This window comes from Eptatretus burgeri, chromosome 2 (assembly GCF_056783735.1).
Source record: "Eptatretus burgeri isolate ZD-2024b chromosome 2, Ebu_testis_v1, whole genome shotgun sequence".
NCBI classification, from domain to species: Eukaryota; Metazoa; Chordata; class Myxini; order Myxiniformes; family Myxinidae; genus Eptatretus; species Eptatretus burgeri.
In genome coordinates, this window is record NC_140962.1 from 66222762 (window position 1) to 66238553 (window position 15792).

The following is a 15792-nucleotide window of genomic DNA, read 5'->3' on the forward strand; positions in this document are numbered from 1 at the left end:
AAGGGAAACATACGGCGTAAAACACCGGCCGGAAGTCCAATGGTGTATTGGGGACACGGCTGCTCCGTAAGGTTGGCGGTTTGAATTTCCATTCCAGTTTTTGATAAATTTATGTTGACCTTCCCTTCCTGCTATAACTGATAATTTAAAATCAACTCATTTGTGTCGAGTTGCTTTTTATTCATATTTAAATATTATAAACCACCCCCCCCACCCCACAAGAACTTTCCTTGGGGTTGGGTGAGAGGGGGGAAGTTGAGGACCTGAAGTCACATTTTACATTACATGGAATTTCCACAGGTCACTGACAGTAACATAATAAGAGACTAAATTAAAATTAAAATCTATCTCCTTGTCACTTAACATTTACCGTGCATTATGGGATTTTTTTTTCTTTTTTTAAGCAAGCATCATAACAGAAATAATGTACATCATTTAATGCACGTGCAATTTGAAAATCTCATCAACAGATGTTCATCGGTAAGGCATTGATGCATACAAAAAGTGTTGTGCGTACACGAAGATGCAAGGGTCCATTTGTTGCATTTCAATGGAAGTGGAGGAACTGAACGATTTTGGAATCACACAATGACCATTATTCTTCACTCGTGTATGACGACAAGTAGACGAACACCGCTTAAAAAATAAAAACACCGAAACAAAATAATTTCATAAGATAACACAACAACAGGGAGATTGCCAACTTTAACCAAATCATGCATTTTGACATCTTAAACAGATCTCGTAGAAATGCCCTGAACAGCTGCCTTGAAAAACAAATAAAAACAAAATTCTGACACTTGCATCTATCCACTCAAACTTCATTCTCGGAAGGCCAGGCTCTCCTGTTCCAAAAATATTTTTTTAAATAAAATAAAATAAACAACCCACCAAGCATATGGCAACAAAGAGATGCCTCAGAAAAAAATCAACGGGCAAGAAACGTTTGCAGTGTCGAGAATTTGTGCCACACCCAGAAAAAGAGAAGCCTCTTAAAATATTAACGCATTAAAACAATACTCCATCAACATGGCGATTGATTTGCTTCGTTTTCAAGGCCCCACTTATGACAAAGATGATGGAAATAATAATGTTGCGAAGAGTTACAATGTTTGATTAATAAATCATTGCTCAGTGCAGAATATAGAACATATTATATCTCAAGAAGGGTGCGGCTAAGAGTTGAGTTACGAGAACTGTTCATCTATTTCTTGGCCCAAGATAGCAGTCCCACATTTTAGTTGCTTAAAATGGCCACAGCTCGACGTAGTCAGATTGACCGCTAATTATGCAAAACCATCAAGCATTATTCTCGAGCTCGACTGTGACTTGTCCTTCCTAGAAGCACCAGCTCCCTACGGGAGCCGTCAAGGGGGGTCACGTAATTATATTTATGCCTATTTTACTCCAAGGTGTCCCAGGATTACACACCCAAAAAATGGTTGCGATCTGTTCAGCCGTTTTAGCGGTACCTGGGAACAGACGGACGAACAGACGGTGGATTATAGTAAGATTCTCCTGACAGTTTCATTGAGATCGAGCAACATTGAGTGATTTACTCCAGCAAAATAAAGACAGACGTTGACAAATTATCACCGAAATGATTGAGGTTACAAAGAGGAAGTGTTTGGGGTGGATATGCGATCACATATTGGGCTGAGATTAAAAAAAAAAAAAATTTGTTACAAAATTTTATGGCGAACAGTGGTCAAAGATGCAACATAGATCATCCCCCATCCAAAACCATGATCTTTTCTACCACCATTAACAATAATAATAATAATAATAGTACATATATATATATATATATATATATATATATATATATATATATATATATATATATATATATATATATATGTTATTCATCATTCAAACACAGACTCATTGCATGGAATAAATGTTTTTAACTCTATGTGCAAGTTGAATTATCAGCACTTACAGAAATAAAAATTTGAAATCCATTTGACAGAAGCAAATCGTTCTTTCATCAATGTATGCAAACCTTTCGTGGCGGGTGTCTGGTATAGCCCGATCCAAACGCAGTTTGTCGCTTTCCACCTGGTTGAACTTATTACGCACATATGGGTCCTGCCCTGGCTTCACAAGTGTCATTCCCACGTAGGCATTCTGATCAAAATCTTGCCATCGCATTTTTCCTGCAGACCATGACAAGTATTTTAATACAGGAAGATAAATCAATCAGAGACGATGCTTCAGACATTGTATAATGCTTACAAAACATACGTACATACATATATAATAAAACAAAATGGGTACATTCAGCTTGACACCACGTCACATGTTTAAATCTTTAAACCTTCTCCACCCTGTGCCACAACATCCCCCATCCTTCAGCTAGGCAAGCAGCAACCGCTTTCCTCTTTGTGCCCCTTAATTGAATCACGGACTGGTGAAACACCTGGAATACATCTCTCAATCTGAATGGTCCGTGTGGCAAAACCTCCCATCTACTTTCTTAACAGTCCTCTTGAAGTTCATTCACTCAAATTTTTGGCCCTCACCATCAGCCATGGTCTTTCTTGGGCAAACCACATCTCTAAGTTGGACTCAAAAGACAGTTGTCAACTGGGCACCATCCCATGTCATGCAGAGTCCTTCCTTGACACACCTGTACTCCGATCCACCCACAAGGCTTTCATCTGCAGCTTGATGGAGCACTGCTCTCCCCTAGGGCTGGCACTCCTGCCTCACACTTTGCTCAGCTTGACACCGTGGAAAGGCCTTCAAAATCATTGGAATCTCCCATGATGAAGCTGAGTCGATGGGCCTATCACATTCCCATCGCAGACAGGGCTGTGGACTCTCCGTCTTAAACCGCCTCCCTTCTGGTCTTGTACCTGCTCTATCCGTGCTTGGTCTCCCCAGGTTTCTGCAGGGTGCACACGGTCCACCAGCAAACCCCTCTGGTGAAACTCACCAAATTCTGCCTCACTTCTCACCTTCACTCATTCGTTCCTCTTTTCTCTCGCCTGTGGAACCAACTTCTGCATCCTCTTCAATCTCTTTCTTCCCTCCAGGGCTTCAAAGACAGGTGTTCACCACCATCTGAGATCATCCCCCATCCAAAACCATGATCGATTTTTACCCACGTTAAACATTCCCAAATGCACCTCTCTCCAAGTTTCTAGTTTTTCCTTCCTGACAATATGTGACTGTACCCATCTCATCCAACCCCTGTGTCCTCCCCACATCCATTATTTCTCCAAGCCCCCTCTATTTTGTCCCTCATCCCTGCTGTTGGTGTGTTTTTCCCCCAATCTCTTTCAACTGTTCCTTTTGTTCTGCACGTCCTGATCTGTTGTGTGTTCCAGCTGCTCCTCAAGCCTCGATATTGTTTGCAAAAAAAACAACACGATGCATGTCAAGAAGTTTCCAAAAATAGGACTGAATACAATAAAACTTTGGCTCAAAAGGTTGCTATTCAAAAACAGTTAAACCCACAACAATTTTCTCCATAGTTATGCTTAAATCACAATGAAAGGAAAATTCCATTGTTGCGATTCACCGAGACAGTCGCTACATTATTCCCATGAGTATACTGCCACTAGAAGCCCTCTATATGAAAAGCCCAACACCCAACACGTTACATCTATGAAACACAAAAGACAAAAATCAACAAGGATTTCATACTCGTGGTTGGAAGTTTAATGAAAAACACAGCGACTCCAATTGATATTGCTATTGTGAGGACTGGGATACGAGGACAGCACAATTTTACCAGGAGGTAGCGTGTGGCTCTCAATTGCATCTTGGGGAATTTGTGGAAAATTCTTTGGGTGTAGCAACCTCCCCGGCACGAGGTCATCCTGCCTCCGACACAAATAAACGAGCACAAGAGGCAATTCAAACAATGGAGAAAAACCAAGCTTTTCCAACATTAGCATAATAAGTGCAACATTCTGCAGCTTCTGGTGCATCTTTCTTCGGAGCAATTTAAGGTTCCCGCAGATTTGGAAAAAAAAACCGACAGTATGAACCAAGTTTTAAACAGCAGGAGCCAGGAGGCAGAAACGCATCAACCAGGCTTGGTGATCGTTGGCAGGATGAGGGGGCACTATCTGGGAAAGGTGGAGTGGGAAGTACGGGAGAGGAGAAAAAGGGGCCAGAAAATACATCAGTGAAGCGAGAACTTAAACACGTCTTAAAAGGGGCTTGGACGGACCTGGCAGAAAGGAAGTTGAGGGACGTTTTAGAAAAGGCACAAGGGGAGTGGGAAATGGATACGGACAACAACAGAGCAGAGCGAACAAAAGTGGGAACGTTGCACACCAAATGCGATGGGAAAGAAGAGGAGGTTGATAGGTCAACAAATCAGACGAAGGAAAGGGGGTGAGAAGGCGTAGCGGGGCAGAGGGTGTGAAACAATAGCAACTCCTCGGGTAAATGTGGGAGCAGCGTATGCGAGGTGGAAGACGGCTGGGCAAGGGGTGTTAAAAATCAAAGTCCGAACAATGCATTCAATTACTCCGGCTTCCAATCGGGTCGTTCAGGAATGAAGGCCAACGGCTATGAAAACGAATGCTGTGAATTTTTAACGTCCGCACTTGTTCAGTGTATGATCAATTATTATAAACCACGGACACACGAGGTATATGCCCATTTGTCCAACCCGATTGATCACTGCCAGGAGCCTCAGCTCGAGAAACACGAGACATTCAAAAGCTTCGCAAATGAAAATAATTTGGAAGTCACACCTGCAAGAAGCAAGCTCATTTCCCCCACCCAGCACAGCATAAACAAAATGTGACATCTGCTCATGATGGATACAAGACCTCACGGGGAGCTAAGCATACACGACTGCGACAGAAGTATTCTCATTAGGAAAAACATAGACTTTTAAAGAGGCAGCATGTGCGAAATAATTTAATCTGCTGGAGGCAAAACATTTTCAATTAAAACAGCCTTCGAAGAATCAAACAGCATATACCTCACCATGCAAACGAGGACACTCATGTAACGATGCGTGCACACCTGCCTCAAAAGGAGGAGATGAAAGATATTGGTAAATGCTCTATGCATCGATTAGAACTGAGACCGGCGAGACGAAGAAAAAAAAAAAAAAAAAAACCGTGCTCATTTAGCTGTACCAAGATGAAAAATCATAAAAATGCACTGAAATCGGTTTGGATTAATTGAATCAATCTGCAATCATCAAAAGTTTCTTTGTTTTTTTTTTTTAAAACAAACAAATTTTTGGAGCAATATTTACACGACGGACAAGTGCCAGTTACGAACGAAGTTTGCGCTTTGAAAACAAAACAGAAACGGGCTTGTTAAAGAAAGCAAACGATGATACGGGACAGGCAACAATGGTGTGCAGTCATGGACGGCAAACAATCGCACAGACTTGTTCATCCTTTTGGACAACTAGACAGATGTGATGGACAAAAAAAAAAATAAAGGAAAATGTAGCTGGATCATTCAGTTTAGCCATATGCAAACAACAATAGTACTCAAGCATCAAAATTATGATTACTTTGAAAATAACAAAACCAATACCATCAAGCAATATAAATAAATAAAGTCGACAAAAACAGAAGAAACAGGAGATTATCTAGATAACAGATCTGCAGTAATGGCAACAGAAGGGATTGCAGATGACAGCAGGCTTGGGTGGGGAGGGACGGTATGGAATCAGAAGCTGGGCGAGCCTGCGGCTGCACCAGGGACTGGCAAACACGGACGCAGGATATAAACGTGCGGTCGTCGCCGAACGAGTCCACATCCAAGGTAGTTGATGTAAAGATTCCGCAAAGCTCGGAGCAATGCAAAGAAATACCTATAGAAATTGAAAACACCATTGGAAACCTACACAATGATATTGAAATAGGAGGCATTCAAATGCCAGGAACGTCATACTGCCACCTTTGTAAATCGGCCAAGTTCCTGGCAGACTCAACTGGCGCAGAGTCATTGGCCACCGGTGTTGGACTGTTGGCAGGCGAGGTTTGTCCGCAGATGGTTGGCAGTCAGGAAGGAGGGGAAAATAAAGTTGCACTGTTCCCACAAGATCAGATATGTTGAACTTTGAATGGTGATGATGCTCGATAGAGGTAATGCAAGCAAATGAAATAGGCAAGGCATAACTTGAGTCAGCGGGATTGGCAGAACAGAGTAGCAGAAAGTACACTCGCCGTTGAGATATCTCGCCTGGGTTCAACCACCGACCTAACTATAAACTGTCATCCCGGTGTTTCTCAGGCAGGGCGATTCATCAATGCATGTGCCCTCCCTTTAGTGTAGTAGATAGTAGAAAAATTGTGCAAATTATGATACAAGCATCAAATTTGGCATTTCTATTCTGCGGGGCTTTCTGATCAAATGTGCCCGATTGGCCATTTGAAAATCCAAATTTTGAAAAATAAAAAAAAATAAAAAAATTTGAAGTCACAGCTGGCTGAAATTCTTAAAACGCAAGTGAACATCCCAGACAGAGAACCAAGGGGAGATGCAGTCATCATTGATGGCTCAGCACTTATCATTGCCCTACCTCCACGCACTTCAAAGATATTTGATGACTATGCTAAAGAAGACATCATCCCAAAGGTGGAATCCTACGGTGCCAGGTACGAGAGGGTGGACGTAGTGTTTGATGTGGAGAAGAAGTCAAGTCTGAAGTCCGAGGCAAGGTCGAAAAGGAGGCAAGGAATCAGAAGAAGAGTGACAGGAACCAGTAAGACCCCAAGTAACTGGAGAAGCTTTCTTCGAGATGACAGCAACAAGACTGAGCTGTTTCACTTCCTTGCGGAAAAGATGTGTGAAGCACAGACGACAAGCACAGTGATTGTCACAAAAGGAGAAGATGCCATTAGCAACACAAGGAAGTCACTGGATGCTGTGTCTCCATGTTGTCATGAAGAAGTTGACACTCGAATATTTGTACACGCCAGGGATGCAACGACGGATGGTAGCAAGTCCATTATCATTAAGGCTAATGACACGGACGTACTAGTCGCAGGAATATCTGTACTGCCATCCTTACAGGAACTAGGTCTTGAGAACATGTGGATTGCCTTTGGCCAAGGAGACAAGGCGCGATGGATTCCAGTCCATGAGGTAGTTTCTGCAATAGGGCCTGAGAAAGCTAGAGGGATCCCATACTTCCATGCGTTCACTGGATGTGACGTTGTGTCTGCCTTCCACGGTAAAGGGAAGAAAACTGCATGGCAGACTTGGAACGTCTTTGATGATGTTTCTGAAACATTCACCAATCTCAGCCAGCATCCAACATCGATTCATGATCTTGACTTTTTTGAACTTTTTTTTTTTTCAAATTTTTCAAAATTGGGATTTTCAAATGGCCAATCAGACAGATTTGATTAGAATCCCCTGGGGAACAAATGTGCCAAATTTGATGCTTGTATCATCATTTGCACGATTCCTCTCAAAAATTGCTGTTATCTGCCCCACTACTTGGATGGACTTTAAAGCGGGCGTCCCGTCTTCCGGCATTAGTTGGACGACTGGACGTTATAAAAGATCCCACGATATCCATCATGAATACTCGGTGAGCTATCGTCAAACATCCTGAATAAATTCCTAATTCCTGCTCCAATTTTCACGAGCATTGCATTAGTGGCACAGCCATACCACCAGCAAATGATGTTACCCACACACAGTCATGTGCAGCATAAAAAAAAAGAAGAAAAAAAAGAAGAATATTAGTCAATTACATGAGAATAAGATGGGAACATAGGAAAAAGGCCAGACACAAACATCAAGTCCTGCAAAGATGCAAAGAGATTCCACACAACCAGACCAAATGCAATGTGATTTTTTTTTCATTCGTCACTTTCCATCTCTGCACAACAGAAAAAGAAAAACTTTGCAGAAGGAAAATGGCCAAAGCACATTGTTGTGGTTGACGAAATTCACAAACCACCATTCAGGTCCCTTAGGTGAGATATCTCGGTAAGTATATGTGTAGTTAGGCCCAAACCCGTTGTCTAGAGGGAATAAATGTCATCCATGCGGGCTGCGACTCTTCAGGATAGCCGTTTTTCTTTTACTATCTTTATTTTGGACCAGCCGCCATTACTACCACCACCAACCACGTCTCAACAGCCATCACAACAACAACCACCAACCACAACGCCGCTTCACAACAACCACCAACCGCAACGCCGCTTCACAACAACCACCAACCACAACGCCACTTCACAACAACAACCACAAACCACAACGCCGCCTCACAACAACCACCAACCACAACGCCGCTTCACAACAACAGCCACGACCTTTACCGTTACAACTCGCCACAATCGCATCCCCCACCATTCTCGCGCCACTCGTGGGCACCGATACTGGACTCGTGTAGGGCGCGCACCGAGCAGCGTGTTCAAAAACATCACGGACTTTCCACAGAAAACGGATCAAAAACGACTCACGCCCACTTTTGTTCCGTCCAATCGGTGAGCGAGGGGCGATTTGGCCCCGCCTCCAGGGCGTTGGAGGGCGGTCGCTATATGCAAATTCATGGATCAAAAAGCATTCACGCCCACTTTTCCTCGGGCCAATGGGGAGCCAGTTAGAGAGGTGAAGGGTCGGAGGCAGAGGGTCAAGGGTGAAAGAGCGAAGCCACGGGGCTTATATAAACGGCTGCGGTCGTCAGTCAAGGCGGTTCAGTAGAGTTGTGCGGAGTTCAAGAGAGTCGTCGGTGGAGCTGGAAAGAAGAGTTGGGACGAGCCAAGAGAGGAGACGGAGAGGGCGAGTAGACGGAGCCGTGGAGAGGTGACGGCGGCGAAGGCGGACGAGGGGGTGCTCGCGTCGGTGCCGGGAGCTGCACAGGGAGAGGCCAGCAACGCGACCGAGGCCGAGGAGGAGACGCTCGCCGCGGGACCCGAGACAGGGTGATATCCTCCTTCCCCCGAGCATCAGCAACCCCCTCCTGTTTCCCCCCGCGTTGAGATAGTGCGACAAAGGGGGCCCCTTTCCCACCCCCTACCAGACACTGTCCGCGAGGCCCGCGGAGTTGAGGCGCCGCCGCCGCTCTGCGTCTCATCATCAGACGGGTAGGCCCGACACGGTCTCGGCCCCAGGCCCGCCTACCCCCCTCATCCTGGAGGGTGGTTCTCTTTTCTTTTGCTTTGGGTATCTGTGTTGTCGGCGCCGTCTGTGAAGTAAAATTGTATAAGTGTTGCCGTGTGCCCGGTAGTCGGTTAGATCTGCATTGTTGCATTTGCTTTTTGTGTAATATTGCATTGTCTTCTTCTTTTACATGTGCTTTCGGTGGAATTGTATATGTGTGCTTTCCGTTCATCGCGGAATAAATGTGCTTATTGTTGAAGTTTTCCCGCTTCGCTTCGTCTTTTCCTCTATTGAATCTCCATCTTGCTTCACGTAAAGGGTTGGTAGTGGGCTGAATACGCCCGATAATTCATCGAACCGTCGAGGCCGACGAATAACACCGCTCGGTTATCCCGATAGTACGGAACGGGTCGCTTAAAGTGGCCCGTGTCCGAAGTCGACCTGCGGCGAGGTGCGATCGCCCGGTCTACCCTCCGTGTGGGTACTTAGGTAGGTCGAATTTGGCGAGCAACCCTATCCCACGCGGGGGCCGATTGGCACGATCGCGGTGAGACCGAAAGGTCCACCCGTGACTAGTTCCCGGCGTTAGTCCGAGAGGGTCACGACTGGATTGTCCGTCCGGTGGGCGACGTGCCGCGATTCGAGTTACGTGGCCGTCCGCACGCCGGCGGGCGCGAATCCGCAACATGGCCAAAGCATATAATGCACGGGCCATATAGAGAATGCCCTGACCCGTTACAAAATGATTATACTGAAAGTTCATTTTTGCAATGGAGTGTGGAGAATAAATGCATTGGAGGTTTCAAGTTGCAGTGACAACACTCTGTAAGGCTCCAGGGACCATATACTATTAAATAAACAAAAATAATCAAATGGAATTGTTAACTTGACTCTCCAGCATGGAGCTAAAAGCCAAACTATTACACTTAACACCTCATAATAAATCTCAATCTCTCTACCCCTCTCTCTTCCTTTTCCTCTTCAATCTCATAAACAACTACAAGGGCACTCGGTAGAGCGCATACCTCCGCCACGTAATGCCCGATTCACGAGAACATATCGGGCCCCATACATTTTTTTAATATCATGCGAAATATCGTTTTTGGCCCTAATCTCTCAATGGTGACTAATCACTTTTATAATTAAATAATTCTCGTATCCAGATCCGGATTCGGATCTTCACCAAAATCGAATTAACTCGTCGTGGTCACGTACCCAACCTGCCCACCAAGTTTCATCCAAATCAGTCAACAACTTTTTGAGATATCGTGCTATATCTCGGTTTAGCCCGATCACTCAATGGTGAAGAATCACTTAAAAAAATTATCAGATCGTGATACGGATTCGGATATCTTCACCAAAATTGAATCAATTCTTCCTTGTCACACACCCGTGTCCACCAAGTTTCGTCAAAATCCGTCCACAACTTTTTTCAGATATTGTGCTAAATATCCTTTTTGGCCGATTTCTGAATGGTGATGAATCACTTTAAATATTATATAGTAGTTGGATCCGGATCCGGATCTTCACCGAAAATCTAATCAGTTCGTCCTTGTCACACACCCAACCTGTCAACAAAATTTCATCCGGATCCGTCGACAACGTTTTGAGATATCCTACACACGGAGAGACAAACAAACAGACAAGCCGAGCATGGAAACTATAAGATATAGAGCAAAATGGATGTCATATAGTGGATAGGGAATCACCTTAAGATTATGCAGATCAAATCTCATCTAGTTCCATCGACTGATAACGACTCGGTATCCATTTGAACGAAAATGCGGTTTGAAATCGGAAATCCCCAAAGTTCGAGGAGATGCTGTGAGTGAACAAAGATCTAAATCGAAAATCCGGATCGATCGTTTGTGCACAATGTATTCCAGACGATTAGTGTGAATTTTCATGACCATCCGACCATAACCCTAGGAGGAGGGGTATTTGGCGTGAAGGCACCTCCAGCTCTCGCATATTATCGATTTTTGCACTAACTGACCTTTGACCCCTGACCAAAGCGAAATCAGTCAATATGTCCTGAGGCAAAGTTGTAGTACTCATTAAGTACCATGAACCTGCAAAGTTTCATTCGTATCGATACACTCACCTGGTCGCTAGGGGGCCTTCAATTTTTGCCAATTTTCGCGCATACCCTAATTGTTGGGGGCACTGCGGGTAAAGTATTCCACATATCACAAAAACAGGAATATATCTGATGGAGCATCACCTGTAGATCATTCATTCCAAATTTCATAACCCTACGTGGGATAATGGCTTTCGGAATTGATTTCGCGTGAACGGTACCGATTATGAAGGTTTTTCGGTTGTTGCTAGGGAACCAAAGCGTCCCTAGCAACCATCACAATTTTCAAAGCACTGGGTCATAAGATGTACCTACCACCCGAGTTTGGTCAAAATCCGTCCACGTTTACTACCAATTATGCTGATGACAAACGAACAAACATCCAAACAAACAGACAGAATTACTGACAATAAGGGTCACCTATTTCGGCGACTCAACAAACAAACAAACAAACAAACAAACAAACAACAGATAGAGAGGGGTTAAAACATAACCTCCTTCACCTTCAGCAGCGAAGGTAAATAAATGAGCACAAAACCCGAAAAAACAAACAAACAAAAAAAATAAACAGCAGGAAGAACCAAACGATGCGCACAAAGGTCAGTGCCTCGGCAGACTGCAAACCTCTTGGGGGCCCAGCGAATGGAAATGTCAGCATTGTTGAGGCAAACAGTCATGAAAACGGAATTGTGCAGAAAAAGTGACGGTGCAGACATCACAATCATTTGACGACACCTTTTTGTCATCTCTATACTTGGTGTTGTTAGTTGTTTGAGGACTTTAAAGATCCCTCAGGGTTTTTCACAAAAACAAGACGAGTCGTCACTGGCACCCTGAACAGATTCCAAATCCCTGCCCAGCTGACTGGCCACTGGAGAGGCAATGGCAAACCGCCCAGTATCATCCTTGCCAAGAAATTCCATCAGCAGCACTGACGCTCTGCAAAGAGTATGGTATATATCGAAGACGATGACCATCAATAATAGTGCTGGGCTCAGAATGGAGAAAATGGACAAAAGAAACAGCTCGGTAATTTGGATATTTCAATTACATATGTCATACAAGGATATTATAAAGATGGGTTAAACAAAATATTGAACTCGTGCCACGGCTGAGACAGCACAGCAGCACATTTGAACCTGAATCGGAGAAATACACCCAGCCACACTGAGCTCTCGCCTATGTTTTATGAATACAAGAACAAAAAATAAAAAAAATAAAAATAAAAATCACCCACACAGACCACACTGTGTGCTATTTTCCTTCAAGATGACACCTGTGTGACCACTCCACCATCACCCTGACCCATAAATGATGTGTGCCATCCTGCTACATCACATTCCGTACCCTTTAAAAGTTAGTGGTAAGGTACCCCTCCACCATACTTTCCCTACCGCCCACCCTGCCCCTCCACTTTCCCAACTACTGGACTGCTTCACCAAAGCGCAACATCACCATGCCCCACTCAACTGCCAAAATATTGCCACATGTGTCGCACCACAAATGAGTCACCTTATCATCACATACGGTCACTCAAAAACCCTCTGTCCAAACACTTCTTCATATGCTTTGGCTCTTGTTCCTCCACAGGACCCTTTAAACCACCAAAACCACAGAACTCATAATTATGTGCCAGCCTAACCATAACCACATCCGTACAAGTTTCGAATGTGCCTTCTCCCCAATGGAAAGGTGAGAGAAATCCAAAGTTGGACAAACAAACGAACAAACAAGAGAGCCGTCATGCAGAGCGCGATACTTGCGAAATCCATTAACCAAATTTGACCTCAAAAATACTCGTTTGTGGAATTCAGTGACCTGATGTGCAAATCCTCTTCAAATTTCAAGTCAATGGGATGAAAATTGAGGATTTTAGAAATATCACCTTAGTTGTTGACCTTTCACCAATGTTGACCTTTTGGTCGATGTTGACCTCAAAAATAATAGGTTGGTTGAATTCAATGACCAAATATGCAACTCCTCTTCAAATTGAAAGTCAATCAGATGAAAATCGAGGATTTTAAAAATGATGAATTTGTTGACCTTTTGACCTCAAAAACAATCTGCTTCTTGCTCATGACGAACTCGACCATCTTCGATCTTCGCAAGGAACGAAACTTTTCAAAGGTTCAAAGTCAAGAGAAAAGATGACCGTATAACACACAAGTTGGGTCACCCGATGAAGATCGGCTTATTTGGACTTTCCGAAAGCATCACGAAAGATTGAGGTTTAAAGAGAGAGGAGGAGATTGGGACCATACTCTGTGCGGAGCGTTGGTGCTGCTAAAGCAGTCTCCTTGGCCATTGGGCACAACCCTGGACGGGTCGCCACTCCGACACAGGATACCAGCATGCTGCCCTCATTTTGCCGACCTCGGAAGGATGACAGGCCGAGTCAACCCCACCTGGTATTAATTCAAACAGCTGAGCGGGATTCGAACTCAGGACCCTTGGATCCCAAGCCCACAACCCTCACCATTAAACCAACACCAGGCATGAGGTTCAAAGCTGTAGCAAAAATTAACCCCGAAGTGCACCACAACAATGTTTAGCCAAATCGCCTCGTTTCTTCTCAGCCTCATGTTGTTGTTTTTCTTCGAAGATTTTCAGAGTTACACGTGGAGAATTGATTGAATTTTCTTGCGGGTGCTGCTCACGGCCTGACCCTGGGTATCCCCAGCACGTATGCAAAATTTGCTGGAGATCGGTCCAGCCGTTTTGGGGGTTTTTTCTGGGATTTTCAGACGTTTTCACATACATGCATGCAGTTTTCTTGGGGGGGGGGGGGGTGGGACAGATTTTTTTTTTATGTCCATGACCTCACTCTGGATACCCTCAGCACATATGCGAAATCTGGTGAAGAATGGTCCAGGGGTGTGGAATTGTGTAGGAATCATGAAGAAGGCCACACACACGTACACACCTCGCTTATATAAGGATGGGTGCAGATAATTATCAGCCAAATACTTTGAATTAAATGGCAAGAAAGATGCAAGAGCCAGATCATATTCAGCCCTGACTGCTGAGGCGGGGTCAAAAGGTCAAAAACCAACAATGGAAGCAATTACAGGAACGTTTTTTTTTTTAAAAAAATCATACTTTGTATCATACATGATCAACATTGGGGAACGCATGAAATATCTAACGACTTTTTTCTGGATTTGATTTTCGGGTTAATGCCCCAGAGGGTGGGGACTTGTGATCACAGACCGTGTCAAAACGGCGAAACAAATGTGAAGTTAAAATTTGGTGGTGGGCTATTCCTGATGAACGAACTTTTTGTCATCTTTTAACTTTGCTTTTGGTGAGAAGGGTGGGGGGTTGCGAAGGCGGGCCATCGATTCCGCTGTAGTTATTAATCATCAAAGACAATTAACAAATATCATTCTCCTATTAAATGGTGATCACTATCTGCAGCTGAGCCAAGCGTTATATTATGATGAAAATGCACTCAGAACTGTGAAAGAACCAGTGTGTGTGTGTGTGTGTGTGTGTGTGTGTGTGTGTGTGTGTGTGTGTGTGTGTGTGTGTGTGTGTGTGTGTGTGTGTGTGTGTGTGTGTGTGTGTGTTTTTTTTTTTTTGAACATTTTACAATGCCAAGTGGGTATGAGAATTTTTTTGGTTATTCAAATAAATTTTTTTACTTTATCTGATGCATTTATGAATGCTATATTTCTGTCATTTCCCCTCTCATGCTTGTCCTATTTTACAAATGCAGATAAATAAACAGCCCGACCAGATATGTTATAAGCAGCTGTGCAAGATACAAGAAAATAGAGGGAATCAATCTATCAAGCCATAAACATCAGTAACTAGAGGGGGAGCACTCGGTAGAGTGCAAAACCTCCGCCGCAAATACTGCTGGATCACTTAAGTGAACCTGATATCCTATTCATTGCAGGTCAAAACGGATCAGACTCTACTGAACCACGATTGAATAAACTAAACTAGATCGACGTGCATGGAGAAATTCCCCCCAAAAAAATCGAAATTTTTTTTGAAAAAAAAGTTGCAAAATTTCTTTTTTTTTTCTCTAACAAATTTTTTTTGGGGGGGTTGGAAATCACTTAAAACATGTAGAAATGCAAAAAAAAAAAAAATTCAAATATTTTTCAAATAAAATCGCAATTTTTTTGAAAAAAAGTTGCAAAATTTTGTTTTTTTTTTCTAACAAATTCTTTTTCGGGGGTTGGAAATCACTTAAAACATGTAGAAATGCAAAAAAAAAATTCAAATATTTTTCAAATAAAATCGCAATTTTTTTGAAAAAAAGTTGCAAAATTTTGTTTTTTTTCTCTAACAAATTTTTTTGGAGGGGTTGGAAATCACTTAAAACATGTAGAAATGCAAAAAAAAAAAATCAAATATTTTTCAAATAAAATCGAAATTTTTTTGAAAAAAAGTTGCAAAATTTTGTTTTTTTTCTCTAACAAATTTTTTTGGGGGGGTTGGAAATCACTTAAAACATGTAGAAATGCAAAAAAAAAATTCAAATATTTTTCAAATAAAATCGAAATTTTTTTGAAAAAAAGTTGCAAAATTTTCTAAGTTTTTTTTTTGGACCAAGTCCAAAATCTAACGGCATGATCCTTGGACCATACCTAATCCCCCCACCAAGTTTCGTCGAAATCCGTCCAGGAGTTTTTTCCGTAATACTGTTC

The 15792-nt window shown here is 43.1% G+C and overlaps 1 protein-coding gene across 3 annotated transcripts in view; it reads right to left on the reverse strand.

Moving 5' to 3' along the window:
- Nucleotides 1-15792, reverse strand: part of LOC147032209 (polypeptide N-acetylgalactosaminyltransferase 2-like) — a 130173-nt gene that overhangs the window by 109746 nt on the left and 4635 nt on the right. For all 3 annotated transcript variants that reach the window (XM_085869599.1, XM_085869601.1, XM_085869602.1), the window contains exons 2-3: nucleotides 3743-3830; nucleotides 2006-2159 (exon numbers count right to left, since the gene is read on the reverse strand). In XM_085869599.1, the coding sequence (XP_085725725.1) occupies nucleotides 2006-2159; nucleotides 3743-3830 (242 nt within the window). The remainder of the gene's footprint in view (nucleotides 1-2005; nucleotides 2160-3742; nucleotides 3831-15792) is intronic.